General features: G+C 32.7%; 1 protein-coding gene across 1 annotated transcript in view; it reads right to left on the reverse strand.

The window, feature by feature from the left end:
• Nucleotides 1-1,533: 1,533 nt before the first annotated feature.
• LOC119602934 (myb-like protein X) overlaps nt 1,534-19,571 on the reverse strand; it is a gene marked incomplete at its 3' end in the record, with an annotated part of 44,090 nt that continues 26,052 nt past the window's right edge. Inside the window, exons 3-4 of the mRNA XM_037954740.1 lie at nt 9,464-12,478; nt 1,534-4,748 (exon numbers count right to left, since the gene is read on the reverse strand). Coding sequence (XP_037810668.1) covers nt 1,534-4,748; nt 9,464-12,267 — 6,019 coding nt within the window. The remainder of the gene's footprint in view (nt 4,749-9,463; nt 12,479-19,571) is intronic.

Below are 19,571 nucleotides of genomic sequence, written 5' to 3' on the forward strand. Positions count from 1 at the left end.
TGCACATAGAAGGTTTTTGGTAAAAGCTTTTAAAAGCTTTTTATGATAAAGTGAAAAAAGCTTTTTAAGACAAAACTATGAAAAGCTTTTTTTAAGAAAAAGCTTAGAAAAGCTTTTTAAAGAAAAACCTTAAAAAAGCTTTTTAAGAAAAAGCATAGAAAAGCTTTTTTAAGAAAAAGCTTAAAAAAGTTTTTTTAAGAAGCTCTTTTAAGAAAAAGCTTAGAAAAGCTTTTTTAAGAAAAAGCTTAGAAAAGATTTTTTTAAGAAAATGCTTAGAAAAGCTTTTTTAAGAAAATGCTTAGAAAAGCTTTTTTAAGAAAAGGCTTAAAAAAGCTTTTTTAGGAAAAAGCTTAGAAAAGCTGTTTTCAGAAAAAACTTTTAAAAAAGCATAGAAAAGCTTTTTTAAGGAAAAGCTTAGAAAAGCTTTTTCAAGGAAAAGATTAAAAAAGCTTTTTTGAGAAAAAGCTTAGAAAAGCTTTTTTGAGAAAAAGCTTAGAAAAGCTTTTTTAAGAAAAAGCTTAGAAAAGCTTTTTAAGAAAAAGCTTAAAAAAGCTTTTTAAGAAAAAGCTTAGAAAAGCTTTTTAAGAAAAAGCTTAGAAAAGCTTTTTTATAAAAAAGCATTTTTAGTACAAACAAGCTTTTTTAGGAAAAACTTTTTAAAAAGCTTTTGTATGAAAAAGTTTCTAAAAGCTTTTTTTACCTTTTAAACCCACTGTTTTCCCTCCGTTTATCCCTTTTATCAAACTACTGCCAATTTAATTTACGTTTCACCTAATTTATTTCCCAGCAACAACAAAAAATCACTTTAAAACCAAACTTTTTCGCTTTTTAAATTCATAACACCATTTTTTTCGCACAACAAAAAAGCATTCGGACAAAAAAACTAATTTAATTGAAAACTTTTTTCCAATTCATTGAATTTATTTAATTAAATAAACTTAAATCAGCGATATCATGCATGCATATGCACGCAAAATTTAAGCACAAATAACAAACATATAAAAAATTTATTGAACTGTATGAATATTTAAAAAAGACACAAAATTTTTATTGTTTTAAATAAATATTGAAAATCTATCTAAATCGCTTTTTGTCATAAACAGATTAAAGCTTTTAAAAGAGAGTAATTAAATCAGTGGAATAAAATAAACAAAAGTTTATAGATTAAAGGATAAAAACAATTGATAATTGCATAGAAATCAAAAGGACTTTGAAACTAAAAATTTTAAAAATGTTGTGCAAGAAAAAAATATCAAAAAGCTTTTTTAAAAAATAAGCCTTAAAAAGCTTTTCTAAGAAAAAAGCTTAAAAAGCGTTTCCAAGAAAAAAGCTTAAAAAGCGTTTCCAAGAAAAAAGCTTAAAAAGCTTTTCTAAGAAAAAGCTTAAAAAGCTTTTCTAAGAAAATAGCCTTAAAAGCTTTTCTGAGAAAAAAGCCTTAAAAGCTTTTCTAAGAAAAAACTTAAAAAGCTTTATTAAGAAATAAAAAGCCTTTTTAAGAAAAAAAAAGTTTAAAAAATTATTCTTTCCACTTACCTTTTTCTTTTTGCTCTTTCTCTTCTTGCACCTTAATCTCGTCCACTTGCACCTGCTGCTGCTCATCCTTGAAATCCTCATCGTCGGTATGCTCGACAACAGCTTCCACCTTAATGGCACTCTTAACCGAATCAGCCGATGAAGAAGTCAAGAGATCTTTACTCTCAGACTCCGCACAGGATTTTGAGGCCACATTGGGCAAATTGATAGTTTCCAGTAAATCTCCAGAGGCAGTTTGTGCCAGCAGAGGCATATTTGAATGATGAGAAGATTGTTTCTCTACCGAGGGCAGACTTTCGCTGGCTAAAGTTATAACCGGAGTAGGTTGTTCGGCATTTGAAGTATTCACATGTGCACTAATCACTGTTGTGGGTAAAACTATATGATGTTCTACTCCCACGATAATACGTTCCATAGGTTTGGGTATTTCAATTATCGGAGTTGTTGTTGGTGTGCATGGTGGTGGTGGTAGTTTTGCAACTTCGACTTTTTGTTCTGAGATATAGGAAGTGGTCTCTAGAGAACCTCTACGTTTGGGTATGGGTTTAACAGGAGTTTCTGTTCTCTTTTGTGGTACTGGAGGTTTAGGTTTTGGTGTGGGCTTCGGTTTCATTTTGGGTGAAGCGGGTTGTTCTCTAATGGCCGTTGGAGTATCTGATTTCTTTGAAGATTTCTTTAGCTTGGGTGACAATTTAACAGATTTGATTTTGTCTGCCGAAACCTCCACTTTCGTGGTTTCAATTTTAGTTTCCTGGATCTTTGGAGTTTGTATTTCTTGGATCTTCGGGGTTTCTGGAGTCATGGGTTCTTTGAGAGTCTTTTGGACGTTTGGAGTCTCAGTCGTGGAAAGTTCGGTGTGAGTTTCCTGGATCTTTGTGGTTTTTTGAATCTTTGGAGACTCTGGTTTTAAAGGTTTTACCCGAGTTTCCTGGATCATTGACGACTCTTGTATTGGAAGTTCTAGTTTGGATTCCTTGATCTTGGAAGTCTCTTGTTTAGGAGGTTCTGTTTTGGTTTCCTTGATCTTGGAAGTCTCTTGTTTAAGAGGTTCTGTTTTGATTTCTTTGATCTTGGGAGTCTCTTCTTTAGGAGGTTCTATTTTGGTTTCCTTAATCTTGGGAGTCTCTAGTTTGGATGATTCTTCCTTGATTAGTTCCTCTTTCAGTTCTTCCTTTCCATTTTCAATTATCTCTTTTGTAATTTCTTTAATTGGAGCCGAAACTTCTTTAGTTTCTATAATATTTTTATGCAAGACATACAGGGGTTCATTGTCGTTGAAATCCTGAGAGGAAATGGCTGTTGTAATTAAGACAGGTTGTGTAGATTCCACAACCTCAAGAACTTCAGTAGCTAGCTTGGATTCCTTAACAATTTCCTTCTCAATTTCAGGCTGTTTAACTACGTTCTCAGCAACAACTTCAGCCTTAATCTGAGGCTCTTTAACAACCTCTTGAACATTGGCTGGTACATCTTCCTTTTCAATAACTTTGTCCTGATCAATCTTCTTGTCACTTTCTTCTTTAGTTTCTTCCACTTTCTCTTGCTCCTTTTCCAAATCGCTTAAATCGAAACCTCTTTCATCTACGGCCTCATATTGGAAGAGTTTCTCCGCCTCCTTTTTAACCTTTTGATAACTTTCTATAAGTTTCTGAGCTTCCATTTCTAATTTCTTTTCCTCCTCGGTTTTCTTAACCAATTTAGGACCCTTCTTTCCCGAATCCTTGCTACAATCTACACGTTTGTTCACCTGTTTTTCAGCATCTTTTAAGACGGAATCTATCAACTGTTGGGTCTCTTCATTAATCAATTTATGAGCCTCCATTTCCATTATATTCTTCATCAAATCATTCTTTTCAAATTCAGCTTCCTTGGCCAGTTCCTCTTTCGTCACCTCCGAACGTTTGGTTACCTGTTTTTCACCATCTGCTGTAACCATTAAGGTTTCATTGAGCTCTCGTATAAGCGAAGGTTTTTCGTTAGACTTCTCTTCCTTTTGGGGATTAAGCAATTGTTCACTATCCTCGAAAGTTTCCAATATTTGATGCTCACACTCCAAAAGATCGATGCCTCCTTGTTCGTTGGCTTGCAATTGTTTACCACACTCCGATAGATTCAAAATACCTCTGACAATACTTTGATTATCTTGTGGATTCAAGGCCTCTTCCGATAATCTTGTTTCCGCTTGGGCGGTAACAGTTATCGGTTGCTGCTGCTGTTGTTTGACCTTGTCATCGAGGCTATCCTGACTGTGCACCTTCTTGAGTTTGGCTTTCTCTTTATGGGTTTCACTGGATTTCTGTACTTTCTCCTCACCCGTTTTCGAGTCCAAGGTGCGTATTTCAGCATAGGCCTTTTGATCGGTTTCAAATTGTCTTTCCTCCATTACGGTGATCTTGGTATTTCCTATACGTTCCGTATAGGGTTGTAGCGAAAAGGATATGGGTTTTGGGGAGTCGGGAGTTTTGCATTCTACCAATACCTTTTTGAATTCTTCGGGTAAATCGTCTATGGTATCCAGTAAATTGTCGCAAGTTTTGGATTCTACTACGGTAGAGGAGGTGGTGGAAGATTTGATTACCTTCTTGGTGGTGGTAGTGGTGGAGGTTGAGGATTTGGTGGTAGTTTGTTTAGTTTCGGTTTTCACCTCCTGTTTAGTCTCGGATAAGGCGGTTTTGTTGTCACTCACCTCGGAAGTAGCAGTTTGGTAGGATTCTGCAGCCATTGAAGTTTCACTATGGGTTTGCTTTTCTACTTCAGCCTCCTCTTTCTCTATACTTTCACTTTCCTTTACTTCTTTACTCACATTTTCTACCTTTTGCTGCTCCAAACTCTCTTTCTCTTCCTTCTTTTCCATTTTCAACTCCTCCTTCTTTTTGCCATCTACTTCCTCTTTTTCTTCACTTTCTTTTTCTTTCACTTCTTCACTTTCTTTCAAATTTAACTGTTTTTCTTTTTCTTCCTTCACTTCACTCATTTTGGTTTTATTCTCCTTCAACTCTTTCTTTTTCAAACTTTGTAACTCGGTTACCGGCACAGTGGGCGGCAATACGGGAACGCCTATGAATATAGGTTTCTTAAGTTTAGTATTATTATTATTATTAATTGCACTCGTTGTCTCTTCTTTTTTCACTACTTTCTCTGCGTCTTTCGTTTGTTCGTTATCCGTTTTATTCACCGGTTTCTGTTGACTCAAGTCATCGACTATGACTATGGGTCTGTAATGGAAGAAAAAGACGTTACAATTAGTATTATCATGCAATTACAAAACATTGTTTTAAGATATTTTTACCCGTAACGGAAATTTGTTTGTTTTTAGTTTAATCGTTGGTTTGTTAACATTCAAAAACAAATATTAACCCTAACCTTGGGAAATAAAAATGTATACTAAAGGGGAAACAAATTTTGAATGTATTACCCGCTCTTAGTCAGTTAGTTCGGTACGAATTGCACCTGTGACTGCCGTATTATCGGCAAATGTATTTTTGTTACCGTTTCTATGTCTTATTCGCATTTTTTGTTTAGTTTATTTACTCAGTAAAGATAAAAACGGGGTACACACTACAGTAGGTATAATTAATTAAGGGAATGACAAGAAACTTGAGTGCACAGATACCTTATTGTCTCGACCTTAATATAGGCTTTAGTCGCGGCTAGCGTCTGGACTTTAGTCTAGACTATAGTGTAGTGTTTAGTCCGGTGTATAGTCTGGAATATATCCTGGTCAAATCTATACTTTAGTCTATAGTCTAGTCTATAGTCTAGTCTATAGTCTAGTCTATAGTCTAGTCTATAGTCTAGTCTATAGTCTAGTCTATAGTCTAGTCTATAGTCTAGTCTATAGTCTAGTCTATAGTCTAGTCTATAGTCTAGTCTATAGTCTAGTCTATAGTCTAGTCTATAGTCTAGTCTATAGTCTAGTCTATAGTCTAGTCTATAGTCTAGTCTATAGTCTAGTCTATAGTCTAGTCTATAGTCTAGTCTATAGTCTAGTCTATAGTCTAGTCTATAGTCTAGTCTATAGTCTAGTCTATAGTCTAGTCTATAGTCTAGTCTATAGTCTAGTCTATAGTCTAGTCTATAGTCTAGTCTATAGTCTAGTCTATAGTCTAGTCTATAGTCTAGTCTATAATCTAGTCTATAGTCTAGTCTATAGTCTAGTCTATAGTCTAGTCTATAGTCTAGTCTAGAGTCTAGTCTATAGTCTAGTCTATAGTCTAGTCTATAGTCTAGTCTATAGTCTAGTCTATAGTCTAGTCTATAGTCTAGTCTATAGTCTAGTCTATAGTCTAGTCTATAGTCTAGTCTATAGTCTAGTCTATAGTCTAGTCTATAGTCTAGTCTATAGTCTAGTCTATAGTCTAGTCTATAGTCTAGTCTATAGTCTAGTCTATAGTCTAGTCTATAGTCTAGTCTATAGTCTAGTCTATAGTCTAGTCTATAGTCTAGTCTATAGTCTAGTCTATAGTCTAGTCTATAGTCTAGTCTATAGTCTAGTCTATAGTCTAGTCTATAGTCTAGTCTATAGTCTAGTCTATAGTTAGTCTATAGTCTAGTCTATAGTCTAGTCTATAGTCTAGTCTATAGTCTAGTCTATAGTCTAGTCTATAGTCTAGTCTATAGTCTAGTCTATAGTCTAGTCTATAGTCTAGTCTATAGTCTAGTCTATAGTTAGTCTATAGTCTAGTCTATAGTCTAGTCTATAGTCTAGTCTATAGTCTAGTCTATCGTCTAGTTCTAGTCTATAGTCTAGTCTATAGTCTAGTCTATAGTCTAGTCTATAGTCTAGTCTATAGTCTAGTCTATAGTCTAGTCTATAGTCTAGTCTATAGTCTAGTCTATAGTCTAGTCTATAGTCTAGTCTATAGTCTAGTCTATAGTCTAGTCTATAGTCTAGTCTATAGTCTAGTCTATAGTCTAGTCTATAGTCTAGTCTATAGTCTAGTCTATAGTCTAGTCTATAGTCTAGTCTATAGTCTAGTCTATAGTCTAGTCTATAGTCTAGTCTATAGTCTAGTCTATAGTCTAGTCTATAGTCTAGTCTATAGTCTAGTCTATAGTCTAGTCTATAGTCTAGTCTATAGTCTAGTCTATAGTCTAGTCTATAGTCTAGTCTATAGTCTAGTCTATAGTCTAGTCTATAGTCTAGTCTATAGTCTAGTCTATAGTCTAGTCTATAGTCTATGGTCTATAGTTCAGTCTATAGTCTAGCTTTTAGTCTAGTCTATAGTCTAATCTACAGTCTAGTCTGTAGTCTAGTCTTTGTGTAGCTCCCTTTCGTAGTCACCTACTACCCACCCACCATTTTGCATTTCGCACTGAATCTTCCAAACGAATTAAAACCTTTTTCGCATTTGTTTTATTTTTATTTCTGTTCACATTCTCTTTCATTTTCCGTAACATTTTTTTCTTTTCAACCAACAGTTCGTCAGTCATTTCAGTCATATGTTTAGTTACTTACGCCCCCTCACCTCATGTCTTCCCAATTAAACACCTTATCTATTTCTGCTTGGTAAGTGTTATCTTTCCGAAATTAGAAACAGAGAGAAAAAAATAAAGCCAGAACGACGACAATTGTTATTGTTGTTAGTGTTGAAAATTTATTAACACCTTAATTATTTGACTTCATTTCACCTGTTGTGTTTGATATTATTTCAGTTGTTTTGTTTTGGATACAAAAAAAATACTTTGGGTCCCTTTTCTTGTGTGCAGGGGGAGGGAGGCGTGTGAGCTTTATAATGGTCTATGTGGGTTAACTGATTAGAAATTCTGAGATATGTATGAATGCTTTTAGAAATACATTTTTGCAATATTTATATTTAATTATTCGCCAAAGAAGAGAGTAAATAAATGAGTTATATATGAATGTGAAAATATGTTTGAGATAAGAATAAATATATAATTTTTCATTACTGGATCGTGTTATTAAGTCATAAATTTTGAAATTGTATCAAGTTTTATGTGTTTGAGTAAAGGGCCTATTAATAAAAGCAAAGTAGGGTTTTCCCAGACAAATGTTCTAACTATGAATTCAATCAATAGTCTAGTCTATAGTATAGATTATAGTCCTGTCTATAGTCTAGTCTATAGTCTAGTCTATAGTCTAGTCTATAGTCTAGTCTATAGTCTAGTCTATAGTCTAGTCTATAGTCTAGTCTATAGTCTAGTCTATAGTCTAGTCTATAGTCTAGTCTATAGTCTAGGTCTATTAGTCTAGTCTATAGTCTAGTCTATTAGTCATAGTCTAGTCTAGTAGTCTAGTCGATAGTCCTAGTCTAGAGAGTCTAAGTCCTATGTCCTAGTCTATAGTCTAGTCTATAGTCTAGTCTATAGTCTTAAGTCTATAGTCTAGTCTATAGTCTAGTCTATATGTCTAGTCTAATAGTCTAGTCTATAGTCTAGTCTATAGTCTAGTCTATAGTCTAGTCTATAGTCTAGTCTATAGTCTAGTCTATAGTCTAGTCTATAGTCTAGTCTATAGTCTAGTCTATAGTCTAGTCTAGTCTAGTTCTATAGTCTAGTCTATAGTCTAGTCTATAGTCCTAGTCTAGTCTAGTCTATAGTCTAGTCTGTAGTCTAGTCTATAGTCTAGTCTATAGTCTAGCTATCGTCTAGTCATATTTAGTCTATAGTCTTCTATAGTCTAGTCTATAGCTAGTCTACGTCTAGCTACAGTCTAGTCTATAGTCTAGTCTATAGTCTAGTCTATATTCCAGTCTATAGTCCCAGTCTATAGTCTAGTCTATATTCTATCTATAGTCTAATCTATTATCTAGTCTATAGTCTAGTCTATAGTCTAGTCTATAGTCTAGTCTATAGTCTAGTCTATACTCTAGTCTATTATCTAGTCTATAGTCTAGTCCATAGTCTAGTCCATAGTCTAGTCTATAGTCTAGTCTATAGTCTAGTTTATAGTCTAGTCTATAGTCTAGTCTATAGTCTAGTCTATAGTCTAGTCTATAGTCTAGTCTATAGTCTAGTCTATAGTCTAGTCTATAGTCTAGTCTATAGTCTAGTCTATAGTCTAGTCTATAGTCTAGTCTATAGTCTAGTCTATAGTCTAGTCTATAGTCTAGTCTATAGTCTAGTCTATAGTCTAGTCTATAGTCTAGTCTATAGTCTAGTCTATAGTCTAGTCTATAGTCTAGTCTATAGTCTAGTCTATAGTCTAGTCTATAGTCTAGTCTATAGTCTAGTCTATAGTCTAGTCTATAGTCTAGTCTATAGTCTAGTCTATAGTCTAGTCTATAGTCTAGTCTATAGTCTAGTCTATAGTCTAGTCTATAGTCTAGTCTATAGTCTAGTCTATAGTCTAGTCTATAGTCTAGTCTATAGTCTAGTCTATAGTCTAGTCTATAGTCTAGTCTATAGTCTAGTCTATAGTCTAGTCTATAGTCTAGTCTATAGTCTAGTCTATAGTCTAGTCTATAGTCTAGTCTATAGTCTAGTCTATAGTCTAGTCTATAGTCTAGTCTATAGTCTAGTCTATAGTCTAGTCTATAGTCTAGTCTATAGTCTAGTCTATAGTCTAGTCTATAGTCTAGTCTATAGTCTAGTCTATAGTCTAGTCTATAGTCTAGTCTATAGTCTAGTATATAGTCTAGTCTATAGTCTAGTATGTCTATATCTAGTCTATAGTCTAGTCTATAGTCTAGTCTATAGTCTAGTCTATAGTCTAGTCTATAGTCTAGTCTATAGTCTAGTCTATAGTCTAGTCTATAGTCTATAGTCTAGTCTATAGTCTAGTCTATAGTCTAGTCTAGTCTATAGTCTAGTCTATATTCTAGTCTATAGTCTAGTCTATATTCTAGTCTATAGTCTAGTCTATAGTTTATAGTTTAGTCTATAGTCTAGTCTACAGTCTAGTCTATAGTCTGGTCTTTAGTTAAGTCCGTGGTCAATATATCTTTAAGCTATATAAATCTCAGCTTACCCATTTGTTAATGATTGCGGTTCCAGGGAAGAACATTCCTCCTCCACTTCGCCTATGGTAGGCAGCATATTAGAATGCCAATAGAGATTGAAATAGGCCTCAGAAGGTCCCGGACCATTTATCAGTTCTGGAGGGCCCAATTTCTCACCATCTTCACATATGTAATCCTTTTCCTCATAACCATTAGTATCCACCATATCATCATCGTCATCACTACTGGAACTAGAGTAGTATAGTGGTGCGGAGGAGTCATCAATTTTCATGCATTTACCGACTACCAAAGGAGGGGGCGTGGTGCAGTCTAAGTCTTCATTATCATCATCATCCTTTCCTTCTTCTTTTTCCTTTGAATGTTCCCTAAATAAATTGCGTATGGTGGAGGAGGGTGAAGATTCTTTGGAATTGTCGGCTGTAGAAGAAGAGTCCTCCGTTTTGCGGGTACTGGGCGGTGTGCTGCGTCTTTGTTGTTCAAATAGACTGGGCAAATGTTCTTCCTGATCTTGGAATACATTTGGGGTGTCTTTATTAGTCTGTGTCTTACTTTCATAGGTTTGTATTTTGAAACGTATCTCTCGACTGGGTGAGGGGGGAGTTGAGGGTTTTTCTTGCGGTTTAGGTGAGGTCTGTTTAAAGGTCTGCATACTGGGCATTTGTGTGGTGGGAGGACTGGAGGGTGTTAGCGATCGGTCCACTACGGCTACAGTGGTAACATTATTAAGTGATAGTTTGGGTATATTGGTTTTGGACAAAGACTGTACCCTTTCTGGTGGCTTGGGTTTGGGTCCACGATTCTTGGAACCTGAGGCTGTGCTGCTTATACTCTCCGAAGAGGAGGTTAAGGTAGAGCCTGTACTCTGTTGTAGTATGGGTATGAGAGTGCGATCAGGACTTTTAAATTTTGCCTCTGCTGAGATGGTGCGTTGTAAAGGAATTTTGGAGTTACTAAGAGGACTAGATTCCTTAGATTGAGTATTTATTAGATAATTTAAATTTAAATCAGTTTCCGACTTTTGTTTAGTTAAGCGTCGTGGTATATTTGTGGGTGATTTAATGCTGTTGGGTTTACCCGTAGAGGTTTCCAATTCCAGCGAACGTTTGTTCGCCAAATGTATGGGTATGCGGGACTTGGTGGGTGAGGGAGTTTTATTTTGTTTGTTGCCTTGTTCCTTTTCCAAAAAGTCACTGGTTTGTAGTTTTAACTTTTCCAATTTGCTTTGAGGTTTTAGTTTTATCTCGCTTTCCGTTTTGGCCCGTTCTAATAGCTGCTGTTGACTTTGAGGTGTGAGAATGGCTTTAGGGATTTTGGTGGCATATTCCTTGGGACTTGTGGCCACACCATTAGGAGTTGTGGGAGAGTTTGTCTTAGCAGGCAATTCTTTGGGTGTGGGCAAGTCATTTGTGGGCGTGGTGGGTGTTGTAGGCGTCGCAACTTTTGGAGCTGGAGAACTTGGTAGTACCACATTATCTGGCACCTTAGGTGGAGCCACTTCTATGGCTTGTTTTCCCGTATTGCTTAATTTTCTAGGCATGGGTATTATGGATCTTTTCTTGGGTTCTATATGGGCTGTAACCTGTCTAGGTTTGGGTGTGGGCGTTAATTGCTTAACCTCCTCGTCCTTTTTGTCTTCAGCTATTGTTACATTTTCCTCTTTTGTTTCCTCTTTAGGCCTCAATTCCATGTTTTCATAAACATTAATCTTCTGGGTCTTGAACTCTATATTCTCATAATTATTACCCGGTATCAAAGTAATATTATTTAAATCCAAATCCAAAGAAGTATCCAAAACACTAGACAAAGCCTGTTCCGTATTCCCGGCCAAATTGAACTCCTGTTCCAACATGGTAAAAGGCTTTAAAACTTTAGCCAATTCTGGTTTATTTATCACACTACCCTGGCCATTTGTTAGGGAATTAAAGCCCGATAGATCCGATTCTGAGGAATAAGTGGAGGTAATAGAATAACGATCTATTACTGTGGATATAGTGCTGGCCGTATCATCAGATTCGGAACCAGCATTGTGCTGCCTTGAGTTAGAATGATTATTGTTATTATTGCCATTATTTTCAGCAAAAAGATTTATATAAAACTCTGCATCGGGCGGTGGAGTAAAGGATTTCTCTTGATTTTGATCCTCAATCGTTACCTCCGTATTTTGTGCCACACTTTCCTCTAATTCTTTATTAGCTACGTTCTTTTTCACCAGCTTTCTGGGAGGCACTGGTGGTGGTGGCGGTGGTGCTCCTTTCATTTTACCACTACCCCCGGTAAAGGTGGTCATATGTCCTCTCTGATCATAATCCTCCTCCAAATCCATGGGCTTAAGACCCCTACCATTGCGCACCTCCAGCTTAATGGCCACATTATCTTTCAAACCCTTAACACATTCTATTCTAGTCATATCTCTTACCCAACTATCATCGATCTTAACGATCTCATCTCCCTCCCTCAATTGACCCCAAGAGGTCATTACTTTAGCCGCAGGACTATCCTTGGCACAGGATTGTATAAACAGCTTCTGTACTTTTTCTGTGCTTCTAGTACCTCCTTGAAATTTGAGACCAAAACCTAAACGTTCTCCCGGTAAACGAAAAACCACCACGGTTTCTGTTTCCGCATTAGTGTCCAGACCTTTCCCCACATTCTGTGTGTGGTGTGGCAAGTTATTATTGTTATTTATCGATAACACAGTTATAAAAGAGGGATCTTCATCACTGGGTGTATGTGGTGGTGTTTTGCGCAACAATAGGTTGGGATCTTGGGAAGTTGGATCATCAACTTCTACTACGGTTATATAGTCTGCCATTGGTGGTGAAGTGTTGTATTTTCGAAATGACTACAGTTTGCTAACGAATTTTTTGTTGTAATTTGACTTTGTGTTGAACTTGTTATCGTTTATCGTTTGGTGAGTTTAGGCTTCATATGGTTTGTGACTTAACTAAAGTGATCCCAAAGTAATCGTGTTGAAGTTGTGAGATTAAAATTAATGTAGTTTAACTACTTGAAGCAAGAGGGCGCTACAATGAAAAAGAAGAAATAAACAATTATTAGCAAAATGCGGAACTTTAAATTTTCAAATAAATTTTAAAGTTTAATTTAAATTTTATTTATTAACATATTTTAATTTAATTTTTTAACAAAAAAATTCTGGATTTTTTCATAATTTTTTTTTTTTTCAAAAATACTGGTAATATTTTTTATTAAAATACTAGTATTTGTAAGAAAATGCTGGGATTTTAATTTTTTTTCGAAGTAGTTTTTTCTTTGGATGCTCTGATGTTTTTAAAAATATAACTGGAATGCTTTTTAAATTTGTTTAAATTTCTATATTTAGTGTTTTTAGGTTATCAATTTTTTTAATTTTATAGCTTGGGCAAAAATACAAGGAATTGTTTCTGTAATATTTTAAGAAGTTGTTGAATATTTATAATACGGTGAATAGTAATTGTCTTTTAAAATACACAGGTTGTTTTTTAAAAGAATATCAGGGTTTTTATTTTTTATTTTTTCTAAATATTTTTATTAAGAAATTTTATATATATTATTTTAAAAATATTAATTTTAGTTTAACTAGCTATTATAAAAAATACTGGGAAAATTTTAAATATTTTGTAATATTTTCAGTTTTTGGTATAAAAAATTTATGTTTTTTTATAATTTTATAAGCTTAAGAACATTTCAAGGAATTTTTCTGATATTTTTCAAGAATTTTTAAAAAATACTGGTAATATATTTTTCCATAATACAGGGTTTTCCGTGAGAAAATACAGGGATTTTATAACTTTTCCAAATTAAGTTTTTTATGTAGAATTTTTATATATAATTTTTAAAATAATGATTTTACTTTAAGTAGCTATTATAAAAAATACTGGGAAAATTTTATCTATTTTGTAATATTTTTTCAGTTTTTGGTAAAAAAAAATATATGTTTTTAATTTTATCAGCCTTGCAAAATTGCAACGAATTTTTCTAATATTTTTCGAAAATTTTTAAAAAATACTGGGAATTTATTTTATCATAATAAAGGGTTTTCTGTAAGAAAATATCGGGATTTTATAATTTTTCAAAATTAAGTTTTTTATGTAGAATTTTTATATAGTATTTTTAAAGTTTTAGTTTTAATTTAACTAGCTATTATAAAAAATACTGGGAAAATTTTATCTGTTTTGTAATATTTTACTAGGTTTTAGTATAATAAATATTTGCATTTATAATTTTATCAGCTCTAGAAAATTTCAAGGTATTTTCTGATATTTTTAGAAAATTTTCAAAAAATACTGGTAATAATTTTTTTAAAATACTGGTTTTTCTGTAAAAAATACTGGGATTTTGTAATTTTTAAAAATGCATATTTTTCACTAGATAATTTTAAAATATTTTTCAAAATATTTCTAATACAAGAAAAAATTTTTTTAATAAATACTGGGAGTTTTTAACAAATTTTGCTAATTTTTTTAGATTCTGGTAAAAGAAAATATTTTTTGATATTTTTATCAGCTTTGAACAATTTTAAGGAATTTTTCTAATATTCTTTTAACTTAAAAAAATACTGGTTAAATATTTTATTCAAATACTGGGTTTTCTGTAAGAAAATACTGGGATTTTGTAATTGTTTTAGAAGTATGTTTTATGTTGAATTTGTTGGAATTATTTTAAAAATACTGTTTTTGATTTAATTGGCTATTTTTAAAAATACTGGGAATTTTTTTCTTTTATTTTGTGGAAAAATAATTAAAATTTTACATTTTTTTAACATTAAATTTAATTAAATGGAAATTTTTAATAAAGCAAACAAATTTTCCCTTGATTTCTCTTTTCTTTTTTTGCGAAATTTAGCCTTAACTGCTGATTATCTCGTTATTTGTTTCTTTTTTTCTTAAAAAATTGCTAATAAATTTAAATTAAGCTGCATTTAAGCAAACGGCAATTAGACAGTTGATTTTTTTTTGCTTGCCACTTGCCACCTACTCTTACTCTTGTAACAAGACTTTTAAGCCGAAAAATTTGTTGCAAAAAAAACCGGTAAGAAAATGTTTTTTGCAGATTTAATATTTAACAGTTTTTTTTTTTGAGTAAAAGGAATTTCTTTTTTGTGGACTTTATAAAAAAATGTGTTGAAATTGAACAGGTAGCCTTCAGTTTTTGAGAGAGAAAAAAAGAAAGATTTAAACTTGTTGCAAGAAAGTTTTACTTGTAACGCTTGAAAAGTCTTGATGATAATGTTAAACATTTCAGGTTTGCAGATATTTTAGGTGAGGGAGAGATATTGAAATTTTTGTTTAAAATTTGAAAGGGTTTTGTTTTTTATTTTATTTCTGCCAACATGTTTAAACCTGCATAGTTTGTTATTTATTTGGAATTAATCTTTATTTTATCTATCTTAAACAAAAACCGGCTTTGAACTTTGATTTTCAATTGCTAAAATGTGGATTTTTTTGTCTGTTTGAAATCTTTGAAATATTTCTGTTAAATATTTGATTTCATGATTTTAGTTTTCTTGTTAAAGTGACTGGCTGACATAGTTTTAACATGTTAGCAAAATATGTTTAAGAAAAAGTCAGCAAGTTTAGAGGGTTTTTGTTTTTGTTTTCGTTAAAGCTGCAACATGATACAGTTGTTTGCCATGAATTTCTGTTAAGGAATTTTGCAAATAATGAAAAGCAATAACATTTGCGAACAAAAAGTGTTGGAAATGTAAAAATGTTAATTTATTTAAGAAATTTAGGAATGAAGACAATCTATGCTCTTGTTCTGTTTTAGTTCAGTTCTAGTTCTGTTCTATTTCTGTTCTAGTTCTGTTCTATTTCTGTTCTAGTTCTGTTCTATTTCTGTTCTAGTTCAGTTCTAGTTCTGTTCTAGTTCTGTTCTAGTTCTGTTCTAGTTCTGTTCTAGTTCTGTTCTAGTTCTGTTCTAGTTCTGTTCTAGTTCTGTTCTAGTTCTGTTCTAGTTCTGTTCTAGTTCTGTTCTAGTCTGTTCTAGTTCTGTTCTAGTTCTGTTCTAGTTCTGTTCTAGTTCTGTTCTAGTTCTGTTCTAGTTCTGTTCTAGTTCTGTTCTAGTTCTGTTCTAGTTCTGTTCTAGTTCTGTTCTAGTTCTGTTCTAGTTCTGTTCTAGTTCTGTTCTAGTTCTGTTCTAGTTCTAGTTCTGTTCTAGTTCTGTTCTAGTTCTAGTTCTGTTCTAGTTCTGTTCTAGTTCTGCTCTAGTTCTGTTCTGTTTTCTAGTTCTGTTCTAGTTCTGTTCTAGTTCTGTTCTAGTTCTGTTCTAGTTCTGTTCTAGTTCTGTTCTAGTTCTGTTCTAGTTCTGTTCTAGTTCTGTTCTAGTTTTCTGTTCTAGTTCTGTTTAGTTCTGTTCTAGTTCTGTTCTAGTTCTGTTCTAGTTCTGTTCTAGTTCTGTTCTAGTTCTGTTCTAGTTCAGTTCTAGTTCAGTTCTAGTTCTGTTCTAGTTCTGTTCTAGTTCTGCTTAGTTCGTTCTAGTTCTGTTCTAGTTCTGTTCTAGTTCTGTTCTAGTTCTGTTCTAGTTCTGTTCTAGTTCTGTTCTAGTTCTGTTCTAGTTCTGTTCTAGTTCTGTTCTAGTTCTGTTCTAGTTCTGTTTTAGTTCTGTTCTAGTTCTGTTCTAGTTCTGTTCTAGTTCTGTTCTAGTTCTGTTCTAGTTCTGTTCTAGTTCTGTTCTAGTTCTGTTCTAGTTCTGTTCTAGTTCTGTTCTAGTTCTAGTTCTAGTTTCTGTTCTAGTTCTGTTCTAGTTCTGTTCTAGTTCTGTTCTAGTTCTGTTCTAGTTCTGTTCTAGTTCTGTTCTAGTTCCTGTTCTAGTTCTGTTCTAGTTTCTGTTCTAGTTCTGTTCTAGTTCTGTTCTAGTTCTGTTCAGTCTGTCTAGTTCTGTTCTAGTTCTGTTCTAGTTCTGTTCTAGTTCTGTGTCTATTCTGTTCTAGTTCTGTTCTAGTTCTGTTCTAGTTCTGTTCTAGTTCTGTTCTAGTTCTGTTCTAGTTCTGTTCTAGTTCTGTTCTAGTTCTGTTCTAGTTCTGTTCTAGTTCTGTTCTAGTTCTGTTCTAGTTCTGTTCTAGTTCTGTTCTAGTTCTGTTCTAGTTCTGTTCTAGTTCTGTTCTAGTTCTAGTTCTGTTCTAGTTCTGTTCTAGTTCTGTTCTAGTTCTGTTCTAGTTCTGTTCTAGTTCTGTTCTAGTTCTAGTTCTAGTTCTGTTCTAGTTCTGTTCTAGTTCTGTTCTAGTTCTGTTCTAGTTCTGTTCTAGTTCTGTTTTAGTTCTGTTCTAGTTCTGTTCTAGTTCTGTTCTAGTTCTGTTCTAGTTCTGTTCTAGTTCTGTTCTAGTTCTGTTCTAGTCCTGTTCTAGTTCTGTTCTAGTTCTAGTTCTAGTTCTGTTCTAGTTCTGTTCTAGTTCTGCTCTAGTTCTGTTCTAGTTCTGTTCTAGTTCTGTTCTAGTTCTGTTCTAGTTCTGTTCTAGTTCTGTTCTAGTTCTGTTCTAGTTCTGTTCTAGTTCTGTTCTAGTTCTGTTCTAGTTCTGTTTTAGTTCTGTTCTAGTTCTGTTCTAGTTCTGTTCTAGTTCTGTTCTAGTTCTGTTCTAGTTCTGTTCTAGTTCTGTTCTAGTTCTGTTCTGTTCTAGTTCTGTTCTAGTTCTGTTCTAGTTCTGTTCTAGTTCTGTTCTAGTTCTGTTCTAGTTCTGTTCTAGTTCTAGTTCTAGTTCTAGTTCTGTTCTAGTTCTGTTCTAGTTCTGCTCTAGTTCTGTTCGACAAGAATTCAAACAACAACAATCTTTGTGTTTTTGTAAATTTTTGTCTTAAAAAATTCCTTCGAACAACCTTCCTTTGAGTAATTTAATCCTTATGTTCATTTCTTGTAAATACCTTAAGTCTTGTTTATATGTATTCTGTTTTCAAGGGTCATCATTTTCAACATTATGTTGCAATTTAGTTTATTTAGCCTTTTGTTGTCATTGCATTTAATGATGCTGACAAATCCCTCAAGGTCTCGTATAAATAAGACTGAAGACCAATGAATAAAAAACTGGCTTAAAAAAACTAAACATTCTTTTGTGTGTAAAACAAAAGACAACATAAAAACATTTAAAAGAAATAATTTCAACATTATTTTCAACAGGAAAGATTTTTTTATTAGCAGTTTTTTTTTTTAATTTTTCTCTTATTTAAAACTAATTGTTTTTATTTATTATTATTTTTTCTAATATATGTCTTTAAATTATCATAAAAATGTTTTATTAAAAACATACTCCATTTACTTTGCTGCTTATAATTAGAAAATCAACACACTCACTTTAAAGTCAAATCATTTACGTTATGAATAAATCTAGTAGATGAATACACAATGAATGAATAAATGCAGTACAACGGCAACAACTTGCAACCATTCATATTTATGTATAGCAACAAAAACAACAACAACGTGTAGCCATTCAAATATACATGAGTATTAGGGCAGCATCGATTTGGAAAAACAAAAAGTTCTGGTTCAGTTTTTAATTATTAATCATATTGTTTCAATTCCATTTTGTTCCTCTTGCTTAAATTAATGATTTTTAAGGATTTTTAAGGAATTAGGGCAGCAACGATTTAAAGAAGTAATAAGTTCTGGTTCAGTTTTTAATTATTAATCATTTTGTTTCAATTCCATTTTGTTCCTCTTGCTTAAATTAATGATTTTTAAGGAATTTCAGCACTGTTATGGTTTACAAGTAAATGCATTTTTACCATTACCCTAATATTATCACCCCATAGTGCCTAAAGCATAATATTACCCGTTTTTACATACTAGCAAACTCTCTACACACATTTATCAAACGACATTCACAAGTTTTCCTTTACATTTTATAAGAAATTGCAAAAAAACTTTATAATAAAATAAATATTTAAACTCATATAAAAGTAATTAAAACTATGCACAACAGCAACAACTATAAACAACAAAAATTATCATAAGAAACTTTATAACGACATTATAAAACAATAACAAAAAAAAAATGGCAAGAAAAGACTGTAACAGACTGAAACAATACAATTATTATTTCCCATAATTTTCGTTACAAGATTCAAAAGCAACACATTAAACCCGCAGTTAAGTAGACATAACCGCAAGTACGGCTGTGAAAATGTATAAGGGGTGACAACTAAAACTGAAACAGTGTGTATTTAATACATTCATTTATTCCCTGAAACATAAAACTGCGAAGTGAAAAGTTTTTTTCTTTCAACTTTTTTGTAATTGTCACTTTGGCGTGTTGAAGTTCATTTGTGATAAAAGAAAATTACAAAAAAAGTGATTTAATATTTTGCAATTAAATCATTTACTCTAAAACCATTAAAAAGGTTAACATAATAACTGGATTTTTAAAAGAAATTAAAAGCTCTGATGAAAATTAAAGGAAATGGGAAAAATGTCATTTTGAAAGAAACGAGAGTATTGTAACATAAATAACTATTTACTAAGTTATTCTAAAGGAAAAAAATAAATTAGAAGAATTTTTCAAATTGAAACATTTTATTAAAAAAACTTTTGACCTTTATTTAGAAGTGATAAAAAGCCACAATTATCATTAAATTTCTAATACCAAAATAAAAATGTATTTAAAACCACAAAAGGAACAGATGAAATTGAAACAAAATTTAAAAATTTATTCACAATTGTTATAAAAAATCGTATCTCCTAAAGAAAAAATCAACTGCACACAAAATGAAATAAATAGAACAGAACAAAAACAGAACTAGAACAAAACTAAAACAGAACTAGAACAGAACTAGAACAGAACTAGAACAGAACTAGAACAGAACTAGAACAGAACTAGAACAGAACTAGAACAGAACTAGAACAAACTAGAACAGAACTAGAACAGAACTAGAACAGAACTAGAACAGACAAACTAGAACAGAACTAGAACAGAACTAGAACAGAACTAGACATAGAACAACGAACAGAACTAGAACAGAACTAGAACAGAACTAGAACAGAACTAGAACAGAACTAGAACAGAACTAGAACAGAACTAGAACAGAACTAGAACAGAACTAGAACAGAACTAGAACAGAACTAGAACAGAACTAGAACAGACTAGAACAGACTAGAACAGAACTAGAACAGAACTAGAACAGAACTAGA

Source organism: Lucilia sericata, unplaced genomic scaffold (genome assembly GCF_015586225.1).
Source record: "Lucilia sericata isolate MDLA Ls3-8-SP2 unplaced genomic scaffold, ASM1558622v1 Contig000265F_arrow, whole genome shotgun sequence".
Lineage (NCBI taxonomy): Eukaryota > Metazoa > Arthropoda > Insecta > Diptera > Calliphoridae > Lucilia > Lucilia sericata.